Source organism: Ceratotherium simum, chromosome 10, assembly GCF_057802395.1.
Source record: "Ceratotherium simum simum isolate JZ-2026a chromosome 10, ASM5780239v1, whole genome shotgun sequence".
Lineage (NCBI taxonomy): Eukaryota > Metazoa > Chordata > Mammalia > Perissodactyla > Rhinocerotidae > Ceratotherium > Ceratotherium simum.
Genome location: NC_141909.1, coordinates 4,524,491 through 4,549,303, shown reverse-complemented (window position 1 = coordinate 4,549,303; position 24,813 = coordinate 4,524,491). Strand labels below are relative to the sequence as shown.

Sequence of the window (24,813 nt, the reverse complement as noted above, 5' to 3'; positions counted from 1 at the left end):
GGCCTGATAAATCTCACTATCTAAGAAACACCTAACGGAATGACAAAAGCAGAGAGAAACAATGAAAATGCTATCCCACCATGGTGATAGGCTTAAGCTTTGGAAAGCTTAGTAAAGTATTTTGTCAGATTATCACCCCTTTTTCTGTGATGACCATCCCAGTTACCTCATGCTTCTTCTAATTTCCTCTTTCCTCCTACTCACTTCTGAATCCATCACCACCTTTGCTCAAGGTCTTGTTCTTGTCTTGTTTGTCAGATCATCTCTTTTACCCATTGGACTTCTAGTCCCTGGACATATATTACTAATGTCTCAGGGAGAAAAATCACAAACAATCAAAACAACACAGTAAAGCCAACAGCACTCAGAGCGGTGCAGACAAGCGGAGACAAGGCAGCAGTGGATTCAGAATATTTCCAAACTGAAATTCCCTTTTTCTCAAAGCATTTCTCCTAAATTCTTCCTGACTTTCTATCCTGGATTATGTCTGTTTTGTGTTCTAGATCTCTCCTTTGGGAAATATATATATATATAGAGAGAGAGAGAGATATGTGGATATTTGTATATCTTCATAAGAACCATTATGGTCAGTCCTAGAGAGGATGTTAATTTTTTTTTTACATATTTCTCCCGTCTCTGTTCTAAAGATTGTTATAATTGTTTGATAGACATTGATAATGTACACTATTGAGCCTACAACTGTAACATTAAGATATTCACAGACATTTTTTTCTACTTGTTATCAGCTGTCACAATGCTTTTGAAATCTGTATAAAGAATGTGTCCCTTTGATAACCCTGCTTAAGATGGATTGTCAAAGCTTCCCTCCTGATCATTTTGGAATCTTGATGGTAAATGCAAGGAATTCTTCCTTTCATGTACTCTTACCCTGTATTTGTCACATTTCCTTACTACAAACAGGCTGGGAGTCTTCACATTTTTACTGTCAGCCTAGTATTTTCTCTAACCCATGCGACAGCTGTGCCGCTATAGATGGTAATCCTCAAGAATACCAAAGAGACGTTTGCAGTAGCTCTTTCCGGGTCCTCGGAACAAGTGCGGGCCTTCTGTTGGTGCTATGCATGCCTTTTCTAAATATGCACAAAGAAATTTGCACTGAACTCCTTAGAGATGTGGTTATAAGAAGAATTTTATCTTAGTAAAAATCATTACTTCTAAAGAAAAAAAATCTTGCTCTTTATTTTTCCCCTTTTTATGATTGCTTTGGGAGTTAAATATGTATGCTAACTTCCTGGCGACTTTTGTCTTATTCTTGCGTTGTTCAAGGTTATTGCAATCATATTATTGGCTTATATCATATTTTTGTATGCATGAATAGGTATATATATGTGTATTACTAACATTATTAGTTTTTGTGGGGTGCATATCTGTGTGATGTGTAATTATAAGTTTTTGTACTTTTGGGAAATGTTTGCAAAGACATTAGAAAGAAAAGATATTTACATCCATCCTTAAATTGATGATGAAAGTTCCCTTTTATGTATCTCTCTATAAAAAGACGTTTGCCAGTAGTGTTTATTTCTAGAAAATACATACTTACCCATTTGCACTTATCTTCTAAATTACTTTTGTATCTAAAGGCAATCATTCAAGTCTGTGATCCTGGAGTACAGTCAAGTTGTCAATATAAGTAAACCTTCGATTTTGTCTAAATTAATCCTAAGTCATAAATCCAATGCAATTTAGTAGCACACAGTTGAGCATGGTAGCTCCTCCTTCTCTTAAATAAGTCTACGTCCAATCTGCCCTCCTCTCCGCAGGCCCCTCGCTGGGCTGACGTTGCTTGGAGCTTGTTGGCTGATCTCAGCACCTCCACCTTTCATTCCACAAGCTGCCAGGGTATCGCGTTCTCCGTGTGGAGCAGCTCCTGTCAGCCCTCTGCCTCACTGCTTCCGTGACTTCCCATGGTCCTTGGAATTCAGCAGAGGCCCCCACCATGGTCTGCAAGCTTCCCCTGCTCCTCCAGCACCGCCTGCTGCCACGGCCTCCACCCTCCAGCTCACGAGCCAACATCCGGTGCTCCACACGCCAATCTCCTTCCCACCGTGGCGCCTTTCCCGTCTGCTCCCACACCCCTAAGGGCGGCCTTTTGAAATTATTTCCAATTTCAACTTTAAGGTGACTTCCTCGAGGAGGACTTCTTAGACCATCCGATTGAAAGTGCAATTTTTCTCTTTTCAGAGCATTCTGGCTTTGCCCTCATGGCACTTTTTGTAGTTGTAATTTCTTCTTTATGTCCTTACTTCTCCCCTAGTAGACTGTAAACACTATGAGGGAAAATACCACATCCCTTTTTCCCTCTTTGTACTAAACCACTAGTATAATGCTGGCAAAGAGTAGGTGAGCAAGAAAAAAAGGCAAATTATGGAACATACGTTATCAGATTTCTTCATTATCTGCTAGAGTTTCTCCGCTGTTACCTAATGGTTACTATCCCAGCTTCCACTTCTGACTCATTATCTGTGTAATCCCAGGGAAGTCACCTGGCCTCTCTGGGCCTCAAGTTCTGCATCTCCTACTTAAGGATGTTGGCTGTATCAATGAATTTAAACTTTAGCAGCCGATCCTTCCCCCAATAGAAATATATGAAAGAGGAGTCCAGCTCCTAAAGCAGATGGAAGCTGAGCGTCTTTGCTGAGAGCAGCAGAGACAGGTCCGTGCCCTCCACAACGGCCTGCCTCCTCCGTCCTCCAAAGGCAGCCTTCAGGGAAGCTGAGCGTCTTTGCTGAGAGCAGCAGAGACAGGTCAGTGCCCTCCACAATGGCCTGCCTCCTCCATCCTCCAAAGGCAGCCTTCAGGGAAGCTGGCAGAAAGTGTCCATCAGTGTCCACTGTCCTTTCAAGATGTTTGACGAACTGCGTAACAATGCATCCTATTACTGCACACTTATCCGCAGAGCAGGCACCGTGCCAGGCCCTCCACAGGAATTTAGTTCTCACAGCCACCTCAGAGGGACCTGCCACTATTTATCCTATTTTATAAGAGAACTGAAACTGACTTAATGACGTTAAGAAAGAAAAATGTTCAGGATCTCACAGAGAGAAAGGCATACCACTAGGATGGAAACACCGTTCCCCCAGAAGAATACAAATAATTGATTTCTTAGACTTAGATGAGCTTGAATTTTCCAGTATTCAAAGTAGGGAAGCTTGAATCAGTGTGTAAGACTTTTACCTGAATTAGCATGACTGATGAAAAACACAGAATGAGAAACCACCTGGGTCGGGAAGACTGCTGGGTACCCCACCGAGGGGCCAGGTGGTCCTCCCTGGCTGAGCTGTCAGTCTCGGAGGCACTTTGGGCCTGTAAGACTCTTCCAAGTGGAACTAAGTGTATAAAGTTAAAAACTGATGTAACACATTCCCCAAATTGAGTTTGACAACTCAGAAAATATTAGGAGACCTGGAACATTGCGACGTCTATTTTAATCAGCAACAAGTACCAGTTGGGATACCACTCTTGAATGATTTAAGTAAGTGTTTATGACAGTATCAAAGCCATAAAGCTATGCCTCTAACCCAAAGTTAAACAACTGATTTTGATAAGACTATGTTATATGCTCTTTACATGTTAATTCTGAAAGATATTTTGAAACGTTTCTTTTAAATGCTGCAAAAACAGAGAAAATAACAAAATTGAGGTGCTGGCTGAGTGTGCATGTTGGTGGAGAGGAGAGGCTTGTTCTTGAGATTTCTGACGTCTGGAATATTTTACAAATTAATTTTTAATAAATAAACATCTTGCTGTTGGAATATTATGTCTCCCGCTTATACAAGTGGTTGTATCTCCAATGCAGAGAGCCCTCTGCCGAGACATCCTTCCCACTGGAAGACATAACAAACCACTTCTGACTGTTTGAGATTCTTAGTAAGGAATTTGAGTCTCTGTTATTAATGCATGAGGATTAGAAACAGTCTGGGAAAACAATGACCTGAATTTATGAACTCGTGAGAAAGATTACATTTGTGAAATATTTACTAATGTCAGAGAAATAGTCTTAAATTTAGTTTTTTTAAAAATGCGCAATATTTTTCACTCCATAAACATTTAGCTGGTAAACGGTAATATTTAAGTTCAAATTATTTAGCAATGATACATACAATAATACAATATATAATACAAATATGAAATGCAAATACAAATATAGAATACAGACACAAATGCAAATAATACACATAAACTTACTGTTACTGAAAATTCACTATGGGCGTCTGAACTCATGGGGGCATAGGTAAGAATCTTCTTGTTCTTTCGCTCCTCCATGTTTGACATAAGAAAACCAAAGCTGGCCTAGTATATCAAATGTCTACTTTTCAGGGTATATCTTATGTACATAAAATTAAACAATGCCCATTTCTAAGTTGTAAATGATAGATTTTCATCTAATAACCCAAATTCATGCTTGTTTTATTTGAAACATTGCCTAGCTGTTAGACTCTGTCACTCTATATTAAATTGAACAGGAAAGCGTTTTTTTCTCTGTGACAGAATTATCTTCATCTCACGGCTACTTTAGTCTTAAGAGTGACATAGAGCAGAATAAAAATCACGAGCCAGAATTCTAATGTCTACTGTTAAAATCCGGCCTCCTCCTCCACGTACGCAGAAACCGAACTCCGGGCACCCTGCTTCCCTAACCACGCCAACAGCCGTAACACGAGAACACGGAAAGTTTTGCTTTAGCTTCAGAAACACTGCAAATACGCGAGCTTTTCGGCTGCCGGTCTTACAGAGGACTGCGCAGTTCAGAGCTGGCTAAATCATAAGTAGAGACTCAGAAAAGTCAACATGCTGAAATGATTTTGACAGACTTAATGACTTTGAGGGACGTAAGGTAACATTCGGGTGTGTGTGTAAATGCGTGTGAGTGTGTGTGCATCCTCATGGGTATAGAGCAGAAATTCTCCCCTGAATACGTTTCTCTGGAGCTGTTGAATCTTTTGTTCCTTAGAAGTGAACCATTTCATCGTATAATAAAGTTTTGAGCTCATGTGGTCTTTAAACTTTTGACGTGTCATTGAAATTGGAACATCCAACTGTGAAGAAAGTTGATTGGAAAGCAATTAGAATTGATTTTACTTATTTTTTCCCCAGGTCAAGCTAATGCCTCCCGCTCCAAACGATGACCTAGCAACGCTCAGTGAGCTCAACGATGGCAGCCTGCTTTATGAAATTCAGAAGCGCTTTGGGAACAATCAGATATACGTAAGTGCCCTTGAAATTGCCTTTGGCACTGCTTTTGTCTTGCTGCATATTTTCACCCTTGAGTGGTGCAGCTATTACAGGTAAAGGACTATTGTTGCTTCTGCTCGTGCTGACAGCTTAAGGTGGATTTCTCAGAGTTCACTTTCATTCTTCTGGTTCAGTTATAAGTCAAGTTCAGCAAAGATCCACATTTCAGAGTTAAGTCAAAGTTAATACCCTGAGGGTAGACAACTTTCCTCTTTCTCTGATTGCTGTGGAAGAAGATCTTGCTAGAACCAGCAGGACCTGCAAATCACTTATAAAAATGCTGTTTGTTTCATCTACTTTATCCTAACCTGCTAGATCTGGAAAAAGAAGCTAAAGAGGAAAAGTTGACTATGCATGGACTGCCTCTCTATTTGCATGAATAGAGAAACTATTGTTGCCCTAAATTTTCAAGAGATATCTTTGTTTGTAAAGTAAATAATTTATACACACATCTCTGATAATAGGATACAAATATATGACAGTTGAGAAACAGCATGGAGAAGTGATTTGCTGTGGTTCTATCCTGGTTTATGTGTGTTGTTTCTTCCAATACTCATAACAATTTAGACAGCATGTAATCTCAATCTCTGTCTCTCTCTGTTTCTCTCTCTCTCTGTCTGTCTCTGTCTCTGTCTCTCATTGATTTTGTTATATTCAACTCAGAGCAATTCAATCAGAATGTCTATAGAGAAATCTGATTATGCACGTCTGCTATTCCTTTTTGCTAACACCTTTTTTTCCTAGTCTACTGAGAAATTGATTAAGTAATTTTCATGTAAATGTGAAGTCTGAGATTTCCTTACAAGTAATAAATTGTCAGGTGCTGATTAGCCTATGAAAATTCAATGCAACATCTTAATACTTGGATAAATTGCCTGCCACTGTAAATACACTTAAAATTAAATAGTTCTATCAAAATTAATGGAATTGAATCATTGACATAAAGTGGTGAAACCTGATTCCTTTGGTCTCTCTTACTGCCTTGTTACTTGTATACTATTTTTATTCCATTGTCTCCCCTTTCCCAGCATTGTGTTGCTGCTTCTTCTTTTTACCTTCTTAATTATATTATCAGAAGACCACTGCTTGAATACTTTTGAGTCCCTTTATTTCCTTCACACTTTTTAAGTGGCTTTGTCTCCCAAATATCCATTTAATCGACCTTTCTCCATGTCGGTGGCCACCATCCTCATCAAGGCCACCGTCATCCCTTCTCCAGCAGCCTTCTAACTTTCTAGAGGCAACTTCATTCCCTTTTAATCTGATCTCACAGTGAACTAGAGTAATTTTTGTAAAGAACAAATGTAATCTTGAAACTCCCAGTCTTAAAACTTTCCTATGGCTTCTCATTTTTCATGAGCTGACTATAATTCTTATTCACTATCTGGCCCCAAATGCTATCATTGATGACTCTCAGCCACCGGTCATTGACCTCCTTCCTGCATCAGAGACTTTCCTTGGACTGTTTTTCTTTCTTCTAAAGTTCTCTTTCTACCTCCATGAAATACTTAGCTTTATAAATTCCCACTCAAAAATTCTTAAGTCTTTAAATAAACCTTCCCAGATCTTCCAAGTTAAGCCACTGTGGACAGTCTTTCTGTAGAGTACTTCTCGTCGCTTGTGATTATATGCCTCATTGGTAATTTGATTAATGTCTAGCTCCTGTGTTAGACTCTGAGCTCAGTGAGAAGAGCAGCCATGCTGGTTTTGCTCACCATGAGGCCTGGCCAAGCAGATTCTAATCTTAAATGACAAATACTTCCTACCTGTTTATCAGAGTCATGGGTCTAACTCCTCCAAGCAGTGGATCATCTTCATAGATCATCTTGCTGCTGGGTTTCTCTCTCTATCTGGGTAATCAGATTTAATATTCCCTACTTTGCTTAAGTTCATGTAAAATATACATTTGCCGCTGTGTGAGACATGATTTTCTTTTTCTCTATACTTGAAATATTGAAGAGCTAAATTGTTTAGGATCAATTTTGTGATGAGTGCTCTAAGTTATGGTATTTGAATTCATGAGTAATGGATAGACAAACAATTTAAACATTATTGATTTGCTAATAATAAGTGCTTCTCAAAGTATATTCTGTGGATCATTGGATATGTGAACTTTTTATTACGGTCTGTAATGAGAGTAAGTGTTTAGAAACTCTTATAGCAATTCCAAGTTTTAATTTCTGTCTGTTAAATCTAATAAGAATCAGGGCTTGCATTTTGTATGTCTTTGTCTTTTTCACTTTTATTTTTATTGTGTTTTGCAAAAGTATCAGTCCATGATAAATTGGAAATAAAAGCAAATCTTCCTTCCCCACATATACAAATTAAAATCTTCAAGTCTTATCATCTGATCTCGACACCCACCCTCCCTACATATTCCTTTCATGTTTTTCCCATCCCTGTTAATGGCAACCCCATTCTCCCAGTTTTCAGTCGAATGTGCTTGGTAAGAGTATTGATGCTTGTTTTTCTTCCATACCCCACATCTGACTTTAGTACAAATCTCGTCAGCCCTACCTTCAAAATATACACAGAATACAACCTCCACTGCTGCCCCCGAGGTCCATCAAAGCCAAGAGAAAATATTTCAGCTGAATTAATATTTTAACCAGGATTGTCATCTCTTTTCGCTATAGTCTGATTTGTTATATAAGATCTTTCAAAACTATGTGTAAGTTGCTCTTTTAACTAAGTGTATAGCATTCCATTTGGATATCAGATTGGGATGTTTCCAAAGAGTCTGTAGCAGTAGGAAGTTCCCAAACTGTCAAAGAGAAAATGAATTGCAGGTGATGAGACACTTGCTTGCTAGGAAATGCACAGAATAAAGGCACTGTGTTCCCTGAATAATTATTGTCCACAGTAACAGAGAGAATAGAATGTGCCATCAGATCTCTTCATGGATGGCTGAGAAGCATGTAGACGATATTCTCTTTACAGACATACTAGTAGAACCTGAGACTCAGAGAGAAAAAAACCTGCAAAATAAATACAGGAGCTCCTATAACGTCTGATTAGCCAAGTATGGAGCCTGGCTCATCTCAGCCACCTAACTTAATATTCCCCTCAAGGTGACCCGGTTGGATGGATGTAGCAGGTTTTCTAAGAGCATTTCAAGAGGCGAAAGTTGACAAGCTGTTGTCAGAAGTTGAAGTCTCTCTCACTTCAAGAATATTTGCAATTATGTAGATGAACACATTTTTCCCAAGCTAATACTGCCCCCTAGCCTAGTTCTCTGAAGGCTCATCTACGATATGCCATGCCATACCTGCCGCCTTGTTCCGTATCATTCCGCTCAATCTAGAAGACCCTTCTGAGCACTTAACACGTGTAAGCTATTGAAAAATAAGTAACATATTAGAAAGATGGACTAAAGGAAGTCTCCAGGTTTCTACAATTTAAAAAATTCTTTCTTCGCGGTATATTTTAAAGGTTCTATTTCATCAAAATACTCTCTTCAGAATATAGTATAGACCTATATAAACTCGTACTTTATGACTGTCATTGACATTCAAATCACATCTTTATAAACTATTTTTTGTTTATTACAGAATGTACTTTCAAAAACAGTCTCAAATTCCTTCAGTAATTAGGCCAATATAAAAATTATATCTCAGTAGAAAATGCAATTTAGAGGTATTTTGATTTTATTTTAAAGTGTTTCATCTTCTTTAATTAGCAGATTTCTCAATTATTCCTCAATCTACTTTCTCTCTTTGTTTTTCTTCTCTGGAATTTAAGAGTAATTTTCGGATACTTCACGAATAGGGTTCCCCTTTGGTTCATTTATTTCACTTTTATTTCTTTTCTCCTTTACTTGGCTGTAAAATACTGGCCAATCCTTCTTTTAAGTAAATGTTTTCTTGGATTACAACATATGAGGAGAATAATGCACAGCTCGTTAGTGTATGGCTTGATGAGTTTTTATTTGGTGAATATGCCTATGTAACCAGCAGCTTCATAAAGAAATGGAATATAAGAAGCCCCTTCCCCAGTATACTCTAATCATTACAAAAGATTCTGGCACTTACGTTTATAGATTCATTTTATATGTATTTTTACTTTATATAAAAGGAATCATCCAGTATGCTCTCTTTTGTCTCTGTTGTCTTTCACTCATTATCATGTTTCTGATATTCATCTGTACTGTGGTTTGTGGTGACAGTTATCCATTTTTATTCCTGTATGATAAGCTACTATAGGAATATATCCTAACTTGTTTATTTACTCTACAATTGAGGAACCTTTGAGTTGTTTCTACTTTTTGATTATTATGAATAATGCTGCTATAAACAGTCTTATGCATGTAGCATGATCAGTATTATTTATTTTATTAATTTTTTTTCAAATTCTAGCCATTCTGGCAGTTATGCAATGGTATCCCGTTATGGTTTTAACTTAAATTTCTCTGGTAACCAATGATGTTGACCAATATGTGTTTGTTGCTCATTTGATTATCTTATTTTGTGAAGTGCCTGTTCAATTTTATTGCCATTTAAAAGTAAATGGATTGTTTGATTTTTTCTTCTTGTCATGTAGGGTTTTTATATATTCAGGATGTTGTTTCTTTGTCAGATGTATGTATTGGAAGCATTTTCTCCCAGTTTGTGGCTTGCAATTTAGACTTCTAATAGTGTCTTTAGATGAATGGAAGTTTGTAATTTTTACAAAGTTCTTTAGGGTTAGTGCTTATTGTGTTCTGCTTAAGAAATTTTGGCTTTGGTCATGATAGTCTTTTCCTATATTTTCCTCCTGCAGTTTGGTTGTTTTAACTTTAACATTTAAGGTGCGTTACCAGTGTGGAAATGATTTCACAGTGGTTACAGAGGAGGGGGTCAAGATTACTATTTTCCCACGTGGGTTCCCCGCTGCCTTGCAATGCACCTTTGTCATAAGTCAGGTGACCGTGGGGAGTGAGTCTGCCTCTAGGACCTGTCTTCTATTGTGTGAATCTGTCTGTCTGTCTATAAACCAATGCCAAAATATCCTAATCATTATAACTATAAAATAAATCTCAATATATAGAAAGTCCTCTGACTTTGTGCTTCAAGGTGTCTTGGCTAATCATGACTCTTGTAGATCCATATATATTTTAAAGTCAAATTATCAATTTCAATTGAATTTTCAGTTGGTATTGCATTGAATCTATAGATTAGTTGGGAATAATTAAGATTTTTAAAGTATTTGATTTTCCATTTCATGGAATGTTATATCCCTGCTTTGGTCATCTTTAATTTCTCTGAAACGTTTTTTGAAGTCTTGCCCATTTGTATTAGACTTATTTCTAGGCATTTTTCAAGTTTTGGTGCTATAATAAATGTTATTTTATTATTGAAAATAACAATCAAGTTTCATTATCTAATTATTTGTGGTTAATATGTAGAGATACAATTTTGATCTTTTGTATTCATCTTTTATCCATCAAACTTGCTAAATTCATATGTAAATATTAATTTATATGGAGATTCTTGTGGATTTTCTGCATATGTTGCCATATGGTCTGCAAATAATAACTCTTATTTTTCTCTTTTAAATCTTGATAGCTGCTTTACTTTTTTTTTCTTGCATCATTTCACAGGCTAGGATTGTCAATAAAAAGATGACTGGAAGTGACAATAATAAGCATCTTTGTCTCATTTCCAATCCCAGAGAAAAGCCTTCAATGTCTTATCATTAAGCAAGTTGTTTGCAATAGCTATGCCACAAGTGGAGTTACTTTTTATTAGATTAAGGAAGTTCCATTATATTAATAGTTTTCAAAATTATTATTTTTAATAAAGAATGGACATCGAATGCTATTAAATTGTCTTTGGCATTTATTGAGACGATCCTATGACTTTTGTTCTTTACTTCTTAGTATTATAAATTACAAAATTGATCTTCTAGTAAGAAGCCAACCTTGAATTGCTAGAATAAAGCCTGTTTGGTTGAAATATATTATCTGTTGAATGTATTACTGTATTTAATTTGTTAATATTTGGTTCAGGATTTTTGCATGTATTTTAATCAGAGAGAACAGCCTGTAATTTTCCTTTCTTTAAATATACTAGTTAGGCTTTAATATCAGGTTTATGCAACCCTCTTAAAATAGTGTTCCCTCTTCTGTTATTTTCTGGAATAATTTCTATAACATTTGTTTATTTTGTACATCAGCATTGGGAAGAATTCACCAGTGAAGTTGAAGTTTTCTTTGTGGAAAGGTCTTTAGACATGGATTCAATTTCTTTTACAGAGAAAAAACTAGTTAGCTTTTCTGTTTCTTATTGTGTTCATTTTGGTGAGATGGTGGATTGTTGTCCACCTATCTAAATATCCAAACTTAGTGGTTAAAATATGATTCCTTATATCCTCTTCATCTGTTTTCATGTATATAGGATCTCCCTATATACATGTCGTATTTCTGATATTGGTAGTGTGTGCATTTCCTCTCGTTTCCTCAGTCAGTCTTTTTAGGTTATGATCTATCTTATTAGATTTTTCAAAGGATCACCTTTTGGATTTTGTTTTATATTCCATTAATTTTTGCTCTTATATTGATTTTTTTCTGCATAATTTGATATATTTTGATGAGCTCCTTGAAATGGATACATAGATCATTAACAATTGGCCTTTATTCTTTTCTAACATATGCATTTCAGGTGATAATTTTCATACCAAGTATACCTTTAGTTGCATCTCACAAGTTATAATATGTTGTAATCAAAATATTTTCTCATTTGCATTATGATTCCTTTTTTAGGCTCATAGGGTATTTGCAGATGTATAAGTTCCAAACATTTGGTGATTTTCTAGGTATCCATTATTCCTCTCTGTTTTAATTCTACCATGATCAGAGAATATATTCTGTGTAACTAAAATCCTTTAAAGGTAGTGAAACTAGTCGGTGTTCAATTTCAAAGAATGTATATTCTGTAGTTGTTGTAACAGTGTTCTGTATAAATAAATCGATCAACTTGGTAATTACTTATTTCAAAATTTTTTCTGCTTATTTCATGAGTTACTAAGAAAAAATTGTTAAAATTCCCCACTATCATTATGAATTCATGTTTTTCTCCTTACAGCTGTTTTTGCTTCATATGTTTTATGCTAGATTTTAGTCTCATAGAAATTTAGAATTGCTGTATCTTCCTGATTGATTTATCATTTTATCATTGTGAAATGTCCCTTTTTATCACTGGTATTGCTTCTTCCCTTAAAGCACATTTTCTATGAATTGAGTATTGCTAAACTACCTTTTTTGCTATTATTGTTTGCATGTATATCTTGCTTCATCCGTTAACTTTTAAATTTTATTCGCCTTTATAGTGAAAGTGTTTCTCTTTAAAGTAGCACAGAGTTAGTATTTTAATCCAGTTAGTAATCTTTGCCTTTTAATTAGAGTATTTATTGGCTTTACATTTGATTTAATTACTGATGCATTTGGGTTTAAATCTATCATTTTATTATTTGATATCTATGTGTTCCATCTGTTCTTTGCACCTTTATATCTCATTACTGGTCCTTCTTTAATTGAAAAAAGTATCTTTATTTGCTCTCTGTGCTTAATTAACTTTTCAGTTATGCATTTTATTATTATTCTGTGGCAACATAGAACTCATTTCCCTATTTACATCCTCCAGCATATTTTGCCGTGTGTTTTAATTTTATATTTTATATTCAGTCTGATTCTCACAATACCCCTTTAAGATGCGAAATTCTTAGATTTCAATCATTTAACTTTTTATGTGTTCCATGGAACAAGCCTATTGGTTTTATTTTATTTGAATTTGACATTTGTATTTCTTTGTTTACAAGCTTTTAAAACAATTCTCAAAATAGTAAATTGACTTTTACTTATTCTATTTTTCACAGTGATTTTTAATTTTGAAAGTGCTATTTATATGGTTCAAGAACTATTTGTATCCTTTTCTTTTAACAGACTTTTATTGGGGATATCCTCTTGCTTGTTAACCCATTCAAAGAGCTTCCAATTTATTCCACTATGGTGAGTATAAAATTTAAAATATCATTTAATAATGTAGAGTAGCACTCACCAGGCATACCTATTTGTATCAAATGACTGATTAAGAAGAGAAACCAAACAGTAGGTAAGGTCAACCTTCTCAGAAAGTTCTAAATTGAGTTTGCATAATAATAGCTTTGATTTATTCTGAGGCAACACTAAAAAGAAAGTTATTTTATCAGAAGATTCCTTTACACTTATAATGTGTGCTTCTTCTATGATTGTAGTCACTTAGACAGACTTCTAAAATTAAATATATATGACTATGTTTTCCATGCATTCTTGACTAATTCAAGACCAGTTGGTTTAGAGTCCTTATTTGAACATGATGACTCTTTGTGGAAAAGTTCTATGATGTTAAAGCAGTGGGAATAAGAAAGGATAATATTGCATTTATACATTTTTCCAAATGACTTGCCCGTTTTAATTATGAGACTCTCAAAATTAAAAGAGAAATTTCTTTTGGAAAATTATTCCAGGCAACTAAATGGTTTTTCTTTGTTGTACCTTATTTTATCCAAATTTTGCTGGACCCATAAAAGGAATATGAGATATTTAAATTTTGGTTTTAATTATTTGACATATAGGACTGGTCTGATTTTTATTTCTTTTTGTGTCAGTTTTTAATAATTGTGTTTTTCAAGGATTCTCTTCATTATATTTAATCTTTAAAAGTTTTTGGCATAGAATTATTCATAATGAAATTTTTTTAATTTTGTATAATTTTGAGTGATTTCTTTCCATTCCGTATGTTGGTAATTTATGCCTTCTCTGACTTTTTAAAATAAATTTTCTAGGAATTTATTAATTGTATTAGTCTTTTCAAAGGCAAAAATCTTGACTTTTAATTTTTTTCTGTTGTATATTTATTTTCTATAACTGATTTCTGCTTTTTATCTTTATTGTTTTCTTCTTTCTACCTTCTTTGAGTTTAATTTGATAGTTGTTTAAGTTGTATAGGTATATCATTGATTTTCTGCCTTTCTTTTATAAATAAGTATTTGAGGCTTTTTATTTTGCTTTCAACACAGCTTCACATAATGCTACATCTTTGATATTTCACAATTTATTGTTCAATTTAAGATATTCTCTCTCCTATTGTGATTTCTTCTTCGCTGTATGAATACTATAAAAAGATAAACTTAACTTTTTTCTATATTTTACATTTGTTTCTCTTTGATCTACAGTCTGGATATACTGACTGACCAGGTTACTAATTCTCTCCTCTGCTATTTCGACTCTGCAGATAAAACCATCTATTAAATTGTTGATATCAGTTATGTTATATTTTCGATATTAAAATTTCCATTTTATACTCAGAGATTCCAATTGTCTGGTGAAATTCATTATCTAGCCACCTATTTTCTTGAATACATTAATAATTTATTTTAAAATATGTGCCTGATAACTCTCATAATAATAATAATTATTATTATCAATCTAATAACTCTAATACTAGAAAATAATAGTTCTAATCTAATCTAATAATAATATCTACTAATATCAGGGTCTGTCTCTAGTATGTGTGTTTTTGTTCGTTGGTTTTCCATTACATGGATGTATTTACTGACATTCCTGGAAAATGTTGATTGAATACCAAACCTTTTATATAAAACATTATAGAAGCTGGGATGGTGTTATTTTCTTCTGAAGAAGTTTTGATTTTTTTCTTCTAGTGGGTGCATAAATTATAGGCAGATCATCTTGACCCAGTTAAGGCCCCTTTACTTTTTATTTGTCCTTACGCATAAGGCGTTCCCCCTTACAGGTCTCAATTGAGAAGCTGGGATGATGTCCATCTAGGCTTTCCTTTTTACTGAGCCCTGACCTTGAACTGGTGTCTCCCCAGCAGTGTGAGACTGCCGAAATCTCTGCTTAGCTTTGTAGACACTTACATTTACTTTCTATGAGGCCTCTGAGCTTTACTCAGCAAAGTGATCATGTCTGATGAGAAAGAAGTTATGAGGAAGAACATTCTCCAAGATCTCTATCCCTGCAGTCCAAGCTGCTTTGGTGATTTTCGGAGGCCTCCAATTAGATGTTTAATTTGTATTTTATCCAGCTTTTACAGTTGTTCCTGGTGAGATAGTCTGATACCAGTTACTGCATTATAGCTAAATGATAAAATAGGCCATATCTATTTTTATTGCATTGGTGTCAGAAGATCATTTACCTTCAAATGTCTAAGCTTGGTTGGAATTCTGTGGTGTTATTATTTAATTCTGTAAGTGTCTTTCAGGGGTTGGGGAGGGAACACATGCTATTTAAAGTTAGCTTCTGATGAATTGTTCCTGGCTTATATTACAGTGTCGCGTTTGACTGTAGAGTCAACAAGAATCTTATGGTGAGGCAAAAGTCAGTTTTAAATAATTGAATAAAAAATATATACAGGTATAACTACTATTTAAATGCTTCTATGGCTCTAGAGGTAAAATTTTAAATGTTAGGGAAAATTTAACACAATAAATTGCTGTAGTATGGCATTACCTGTCATATTAAATTGTATATTGTAATGGAAAACACTTGTTATTTTGTGGTTTGTTTTTAGGGTGTCAACAGTATGGCAGTTTTATGGCTTCAAATAATATGTTATATTTGCAGTTCTTTTGAAAATACACGTTAGTAGAGATAAGGAGAGCAACATTAAGAGACATATTTCTGTACTGATGTAGAAATAAGATATAAAGCATTGAGGATTTTTGTCAGAACAGTTCATTAAAACTTAAAATGGTGACTGCAACATATAAATTATAGGTATCATCCTTTATATCCATCATTTCCAACTGACTCTGGCATAGAATGTAAGAGGAAAATAAATATATTTAGGTAAAATATGCACTGATATAAAGCTTATAGTAAAATTACCCACTTTTTACACTTCATAATGAAATTTAACAGTGTCTAGTGCTTTTGGAATTCACATACATTGTGTAGACTCAAATAGTTTTACTTTCCTGTTCTACAAGTAATAACCCATAAAATTATAGTTATTAAGTAGATACAGGGACTTAATTTTTAGGTTGACTCAGTGGGCATCCTCTGTAGTAATATCTGTACCGTGTAATTTTAAACCAGCTACTTGCATACTCAACCACATTACAATTAATCTTATTGTCCTATGGGGCACACAAGAGAAAGTTTCATTTCTTTTTGTGTGTTTATTGATTATAACTATATATATGTTTATTATTTTAAATGATAAATTTTTTGTTTGGTTTCATACCGTCCTGATTGGTTTAATAAAAGAAGACGATAGAACATTGAGTATGATCATATCTGTAAGATTGTACAGACTGGGAGAATGACTTCTGTGTTTCATGTTAAAAAGGAAAACTCCACTTGCACCATCTGAGTCTCACTTTTATTTTGTTACCATTAACTGTGTTATATTAGGCCTTTGCACAATATTCATTTTTTATTTCTAGCAGGTCATTGATCATGGATGTAGAACAGCCTTTGTGGCAAACTTCCTTCTGAGATTAATATAAACGCATGACAGCAAGCAGCCCTGTCCCTTAGATGGCTTGCTGCTGTAAGCAGTGTTGATCTGATGCTAACAGTCACTGAGAGAAGTGGCACTTACTGGGCCAGGAGGCAGACAGTTCTAAATGAAGTATAACCAAAGGGAAGGGTTCATTATTGTGCCTCCCATTTATGTTGAAGGCAAATAACATCACTCATTTTAAGCATGAAGAGGTAGAGAAGGAGAAAACAGAGAAGTTGGCAGGTATTTCTGAACAGGCTTTAGGAAAAAAGTAACCTTATGATCAGAAACAAGAATGCTTCATCAAATCAACAAACATTAATTGAGTCGATTAAATATAATGTTGTATTCAATATTTAGGGATGCTAAGTAGGAGTCTCCTTGTACTTAAGAACTGCATAGACATTGTAGAGACAAAACATAAATAATGGTAAAAAAGTAATCACAGACTTCACTTGTAGCTGAGGGCAGTAATAGCAAGATAGAGGGTACACTATTAATTGACAAGTGTCAGGTATCAGGTTAAGAAAGGAATTTCAGTCTTGAAGAATGAGTAGGATTCTGGTGAGGGGAGAGGAGGTGTATTTTGGAGAATTGTCTAGAGCCACATTATGGAGATGAAAAAATATAAGACCATGTAGACGAATGCGCAGAGTAATTTGATAACAGCGAGAAGTTCAAAAAGTTGAATAAGTAAAATCTGGTTTAGGCCTAGATTATAAAGCTAAGTTAGAGAGTTTGGGTTTTATTTGTAGAAAATAAAGAAACATTGGGAATAAAAAAACAAGTCTGATACAAATAGTGTTTATTAGTCTGTTACCATCAGTTTGAGAAAAAGAGACATTTAGGCAAGAAGACTAAATAGGTATAAACTAAATTAATCCAAGAGCAACGTTATCAGGGCCTAATATGGGGGCTCTAGGAGTGGGCAGAAAGAGAAGTTGAGTGAGTCTGTGAAAAGACAATAAGAAATATCCACAGAGTAATTTTATTTGAGGAATGAATAAGAGGAGAAGGTCTGCTGAAGACACAGGTTTTGAATTTGCGAGTCTGGGAGAGTAAGGATGTCTATAACAAAAAAGAAAATGAAAAAAAAAGAAATTCATGAGGAAAAACCAGGTTCAGGTGAACATATGAAGTTTTTGGAGGTTAAATTGAAATAATGTTGAGATACTATATTGGGTGCAAGATTAGGAATAATTCACATAGATATTTCATTTTGTAAGATTTCTTGGATTTGCACCATGTTTAAGAATGAGGTAGAAAAAGAGTAGAAAGCAAAGGAGATGATAACAGGAGAAGGAGGGGGAGAGGGAGATGAGGGGGTGGGGAGACAGCAATGACAGGGAAGATGGCGGCCGCCAGAACCAGGTCTAATGTATTGGTGAAGAAGTGATCAGAAAGGATGAACATCTTGGATGTTTATATCACTGTGGAAACCAGTGAACAAATCAATGTCATGGGAGTAAACACTTCAGCAGTAAATATTCATTGGCCCCTCACACATCAATATCGAGACCTTTCTCAGATCTTTCTTACTGTTACCTCTACTGTGGAGTTTACAAACCGAAGATGCATCATCTTGAAATCTCGATGTGCAAAATAGTGACACCATTCAGGATAAAATACCTGGAGATAATTTCTCAAGATTGTATTTTCGAGTACACATGATACAAAGCTGATCAGTACTCATTCTCCTTTCAGCCTCTAATTGGCAGTGAGATTAAGCTCTCCCGCTGTGTAATATGGCGTCTACTGTGTAATATGCCAGGCTTAGGGCTGTGTTTAATTTCAGTTTCCACTTGCTGTTGGTCTCCTAATATTCCCATTGCCAGGCATGTTCGAGTTTGACAAGCAGCTAGAGTGGCTGAGCAGGGCTTATTAACTATGGAAGAGTAGAGCTGGGAAGGAAGACGGTAGCTAGCATTCTTTAGGCTTTATTACATGGCAGGCCTGCTACAAAGGGCAGTACACATAAATATGATTTACTTATCACATTTAGCTCAAAAGGCAACCCTCTAAGAATTATTATTTCCACTTTTCAGATGGATAAACTGAGACTAAAGGAGATTAAATACGTTTTTCAAAGCCTTCCATGATTGGCAGAGACAAATTTAAATCCAGGTCATATAACTCCAGAGCAAATGCAGGACAGACTACTCTCAGTGACACAAATGCTGAGCCCAGAGGCACATATTTTTTAAATTATATTTGATCCTGTGCAAAAACGAGCACATTTTTTTTCAGAATATGTCACCTATATACAGGTATATAAATAATGAGTAGAAAATCTAGTCAGGCAAGTAGAGTGACTTATACTTTAGTGTGAAACCAACATACCATCTATGCCAAGTCAAGCCCTTGGCATCAGGGGGGTTCCACAGGTTACCAGGATCCTGACACTGGGGCCTTGTGAATGGCCCTCTCATAAGGTATGGAACTGCATGGTTGGCTTCAGAAATCAGAATGCAGCAGAATCCTGTAATCTCTTGGCAGTTTATTTAGAGGCATCATGCACAGTGGAAAAAGTGAGGGAAATGATCCATAGAGAAGGACCTTATCCAATGGAACCAGAGTCCAGCAAAGAGAACCCCAAATGAGGCTGATGAGATGCCATCTCATTATGAGCTAAAACAGAGCACTTAAAATTCTCACAGACCAGAATCCTCCTGTTCCCAAATGATGCAGATGAGGATAGAATAGGTGAAGTGGAGAGAAGGCATGTGGGAAGGAAAGTGGCTGACCCTGACAGTATTTGCTGGGCCAAATAACAATGTGCAATAATATTGATAATAATAATGATAAGCAATATAAAGTCAGATAGCTTGTCAGTCACTCATAAAACTAGAACTGCGTGAGTGAAACTCTTCAAGGTTATATAGAAATAATTAAATAGAAAATACATTATTAATATTATTATTTCACATTTACATTACTTATACAGCATAGAGTCAGCATCAAGCAAAGTATTACCAAGTGGTAGCAATAGAATATTCTATAATATAAACTCTAATAGCACATGAAAAGGAGATTTACAAGAAAGGGAAGCTGAGAAAGGTTATTAGTTTGATCATCATGAAAAAACTTTATTTAGGCACTTAAGATCCATTGCCACATCTAATCTCTAGTAAAAATTAGCCTAAAGAGAATATGTAACCCCAAACAGGTTTGAAACAGAATAGGACCCATCTACACTCCTGGGTCTCTTGTCTCTCTTTGTTTATAACATCTAATGAAATCCTCAGCAGGATTTGACAAAGTAGGTTGAGTTTAAAAGCATTGTGTCAAAGTTATATTAGGTCCATGTTGGACTTCGGAAGAAGTGAAATAGTCTTAGTACCAAGTTTAAAAAAAACCAGATATTTGTCCTGCAAGAGAAAAAAGCTGGGCTAAAACTCTTAGTTGGTTTATGAATTATAATGTATACATCACTATCATTAATTATTTTTAATATTTGTTTTTAATTTTGGAATAATTAAAAATACAAAAATTTCAAGTATATATGGCATTTTTCTAGTTACTAGAGAGTTTCTGCATCTTTTCTCATATTTATTGGCCATTCTTTTCCATTTATATTCTTCAGCCAATTTTCTATTTCATTTCCAGTTGGTCTTATTGATTTGTAAGAGTCATTTATAAAATACTGGTAATGTATTGATTAGACGCACAGCCTGTTCACCTCTGTCTTTGCTTGACTTTTATTTCTTTTATTTATTTATTTTTTTGTGTGAGGAAGATTAGCCCTAAGCTAACATCCAATGCCAATCCTCGTCTTTTTTTGCTGAGGAAGATTGGCCCTGGGCTAACATCTGTGCCCATCTTCCTCTACTTTATATGGGACGCTGCCACGGCATGGCTTGACAAGCGGTGCGTTTGTGCGCACCGGGGATCCGAACCTGAGAACCCCAGGCCACTAAAGCAGAGCGTGCGCAGCGGTTATGTAGACGGAATCTTACAGTATGTTCCCTTATGTATCTGATAGATTCCACTCAACGTTATGTCTGAAATTCATCCAACTATTTATTGTTGCTGTAGATCATTTATTCTACTTATAAAAATTCTTGCCCTTATGATTTTAAATAACTGCAAACTCATGGAAAATTTGCAGATAAATAGTACAAACGACTTTTTTCCTCAACCATTTTCAAATAACTTGCAGGCGTGTTGTCCCATCAACCTTGAAATATGTGGGTTGTGTGTTTCCTACAAACAAAGGCATTCTCCTGTGTAACCTCCATACAACCATCAAAATCAGGAAATTACCACTGATGCACTGCTCTCGTGTAATCAAGAGGCCTCCTTCAGTTCTTTCCTACTATCCCAGTAATGCCCAGTTAGCCAAAGATCCAGGCCACCGTCACACGGTGCATTGAACCACCAGGTCCTTAATCTTCAATGTGGAGCATCTTGGAAGATACAGGCCAGTTATTTTGTAAAATAAAAATTAAGTTTGTCTGATATTTCTTCAAGACTCAGAAGTCTTCCTATCGTTTAGTTTTTATTCTAATGTAATGGAATTCACTAGAATCTCAAAAGGACTAAAAATACGGGCACTGAATCACCATGGCAATCATCATAAATCACTGTGTCACTAAAATCAGGTTAATTAAATTTTGTTTTTCTGAGAAATTTGTAAATTCACATACATTTTAGCTGCAACTGCCTTGTATTCAAATTAAAAATCCTTGCTATATTATGTTACTGGAATTAAATGTTGCTGAGAGAAATTGTATTTGATGTAAATTACCACAGTTTTAGTTTACTTCATGGATATCTATTAAACTGGATTTTTGTAAGTTGCTCTTCTTAAAGCCAGGAGAATAAGTTAAAGCCTGTGAACCAAGTAACAAAGGATCACATGTATGCTGCTGTTTTGTCATTATGAATGCTTAAAATGTGATGAGAAAGGCATAATGTTGCAAATGTTTTGTAGTTATAAATGAGATTCAAAATTAGAGATTTCTTCACTTCTGTGTATTGGAAATAAGTCAACTGCAGCATGAGGTAAAGGATCCTGAAGCCTTTTCACAGAGATTTCTGTCTTTCTGCTGCGCTGTCCTGCAGGTCTCCCAGCTGTACCTCAGCAGCACGGGGCAGCCCTGTTCCTCTCTGCCCCCTCACATCTTCTCCTGCGCGGAGAGAGCCTTTCACCAGCTTTTCCAGGAGCAGCGGCCCCAGTGCTTCATTCTCAGGTGAACCACCCCTCACCCCAGCGCAGATGCTCAGGTTTGCCCTGGGGCTTGGCGTTAACTTTGTCCTCCTTCCTTACGGTTTACGTTTATTTACTTCCTCAGCAGTTTGCAGTCCAGGATGTCTTTGCAATAAGTACGTTTGATTCCTTACAAAGGAGAAACATCTTTGTTATTAGAAATAGCCCCAGGTGTGGCTGGATCAATATCGACACACTTAACCTGAAACTCAATTCATTTTGAAGATTTACAACTTAGAACCAGAGTGCTTTTGCTTTCAAACAGAAAACACAGGGAAAGAAAGGCACCCCATATTAGTGAAGTTGTACCACAGTTCTCCAAGAGGTGGTACTGCCCCAAATATAGCTTCTTACCTTGTAAATGTGTTTTCCCACCTGCTGCTAGGTACTTACCTTTGCTCGTATGTCACCAAAGTTATACACCCAAAGTCATTTTTTATTAAAATGTAATGGTGGGGCCGGCCCGGTGGCGCAAGTGGTTAAGTGCGGGCGCTCTGCTGCGGCGGCCCAGGGCTCGCCGCTTCGGATCTCAGGTGCGGACCCACACACCGCTTGGCAAGCCATGCTGTGGCTGCATCCCATATAAAGTGGGGGAAGATGGGCACGGATGTTAGCCCAGAGCCAGTCTTCCTCAGCAAAAAAAGAGGAGGATTGGCAGATGTTAGCACAGGGCTGATCTCCTCACAAAAAAAAAAAAATGTAATGGTGACTTTAGCTCATAAGTATTACGATGCTCAGGAGGATGAGTTACATAGGAGCAAAAATTCTTCACACCAAAAAAAAGTGTGCCACAAGGGGAAGTGAAATATGATTATGTATTAATAGAGGGGTAAAGAAATATTTAGGTATTACAATGAAGTCTGCATTGAGAATTATGTTTTATATTAGGCCAAACCTCAGTGTGAGGGAGACTTCTGTAAATACTCATGGCTTTGCCTTAGGTATCGTCAGTATTGTTAGTTGAAAACTGACCATGTAAATAAAGCGTTGCACAACCCAAGTCAATGTGAAATGAAAGACTGTGAGGATGGAAACCTGGATCGAGTCCCAGGACATTTAAATATTTAAATAAGCATTTATTTATATACTTTTACATTGTTGATTTGATCACAAATTCTATGGAGGGTCAGACGGATGAGTAGCAAACTTCAGTGTTCTAATTTTCAAAATAGCGTGCAAGTTTTCACACTTCTTGGGAAGTGTCCAGGGGTAAGAGAGGCACTGGAGGGGTAGCCCCTCCCATTCTTGAATCAAGCAATTCTAGTTTCATCTGCTTTGTCTGTTGAGTTTTCTGGTCTGACTTTGATAAAAGAGAGAAACACTTTTTTAATCCTAAGATTGTGGGGTATGTATAATAGTGTTGACAATAGTATCAACTAATATTTATTGAGAACTTACTAAGTGTCAGACCCTCCACTACATGCTTTCCATGTATTATCTTATTTTTTGCTTTAGCAACCTTATAAGACAGATATTATTATTGTTGTTATTATTACTGTCACCATTATTTATATCAGGTGACTGAGTTTTAGAAGTGTTAACTAATTGGTTCAGGATCTCATGATTAGTAAATAATGAATCTGGGATTTGAGCCCAATGGTATGAATTAGTAAATGATGATTAGTTAGCGTAAGGTCTAGTGGATGGTGTGTCAGGGATGTGAGCCCTGTAGTCTAGCTTCTGAGCCTGAATGAGGCTGAACCACTCTAATAGCCAGACACCAGTGCATTACCAGCCTCCTGCTGCTAACCTAAGGAGGCTTTCAACAGCCCACCCCATCTCCCCTAATATAAAAGTCACAAATCCATGGATTTATCTAAATTCTTATTGAATTCACTTGATTCTAAAGCAGAGCACTCCAGCTGTTGCTCATGGCTTATGAAAGACACTGGTCTTTAGCAAATCTTGGAGGAGCCAATGGATCCATATTCTTTGGGAATCTGCCTATTGTAGAGTTCACAATGTCTAGCAAGTTCTTTCTGTAAAGAAACCTGTTTATCTTTATTTAACCCAATGAGTTATATGTGTATTTGCTCATGGAATTATTCTTCCATTAGGACTTGTTAATATTCCAAAGAACTAGTATTCCTTTGGGACATTTTGTAAGGCTAAAGTTGCCGTGTATCAACCACTTATTCTGAGAAAAAGAATTCTTCATTCAAGGTTCAAGAGGGTATCACCTGGTACTGGTATCCAGAATCAAAGAACAAATCTGGGATCACAAGGACTGCCTATTTTAGTCATTCTCTTTCTTCTTTCAGGATTGGTGTTTTCATGTCACTTCTCTACCTGCTTGGTTGTATTGACTAAGATATGGCTTCCTCCATTTATCATTAAAATTAGTAAATTTAGGATTCAACTAAATATATGGCTTAAAGATTCATTTATGGAGTGCCTATTGTGTCTCATAACTAGCATTTACAAAGGATAATTTTTAGGATTGTGGATCAAAAACTCAAATATTCCTGGAATAGATGTTCTATAACTTAGTACTAGGCCAGAAAAATTTTAATTTTATTTCCAAATTTTAATTTTATTTCTTATTTTGCTGATAATTTTAGGCCCCAGTAGCACACAAGGCTTCATCTTGAAGAATGGTTTTTAATAATTTTCCGACCTTTGTCCTGGGTTATAACTGAGAGTTTGGAGTCCATCATAATCTGTCTTACTTTTAATTTCCTGAAGGCCTTGATAGATGGTTTTAATTAATTGTTTGAGCATGTATGACAAATATCCATTATCCTAATAGTATGCTGAGCAAACCTAAATTAATGTTATATGCTGAACACACAAGTAACTTGTGAAATAAACAATATAGGGTCTGCCTCTGTCGCTTACAGGTTCAGCAGGCAAGACTGTTCAAAT

General features: G+C 35.8%; 1 protein-coding gene across 2 annotated transcripts in view; it reads left to right on the top strand.

Annotated features, from left to right (window-relative positions):
- Window positions 1-24,813, top strand: part of MYO16 (myosin XVI) — a 550,785-nt gene that overhangs the window by 228,937 nt on the left and 297,035 nt on the right. For both annotated transcript variants that reach the window (XM_087435860.1, XM_087435859.1), the window contains exons 11-13: window positions 5,116-5,226; window positions 13,172-13,237; window positions 21,804-21,931. In XM_087435860.1, coding sequence (XP_087291986.1) covers window positions 5,116-5,226; window positions 13,172-13,237; window positions 21,804-21,931 — 305 coding nt within the window. The remainder of the gene's footprint in view (window positions 1-5,115; window positions 5,227-13,171; window positions 13,238-21,803; window positions 21,932-24,813) is intronic.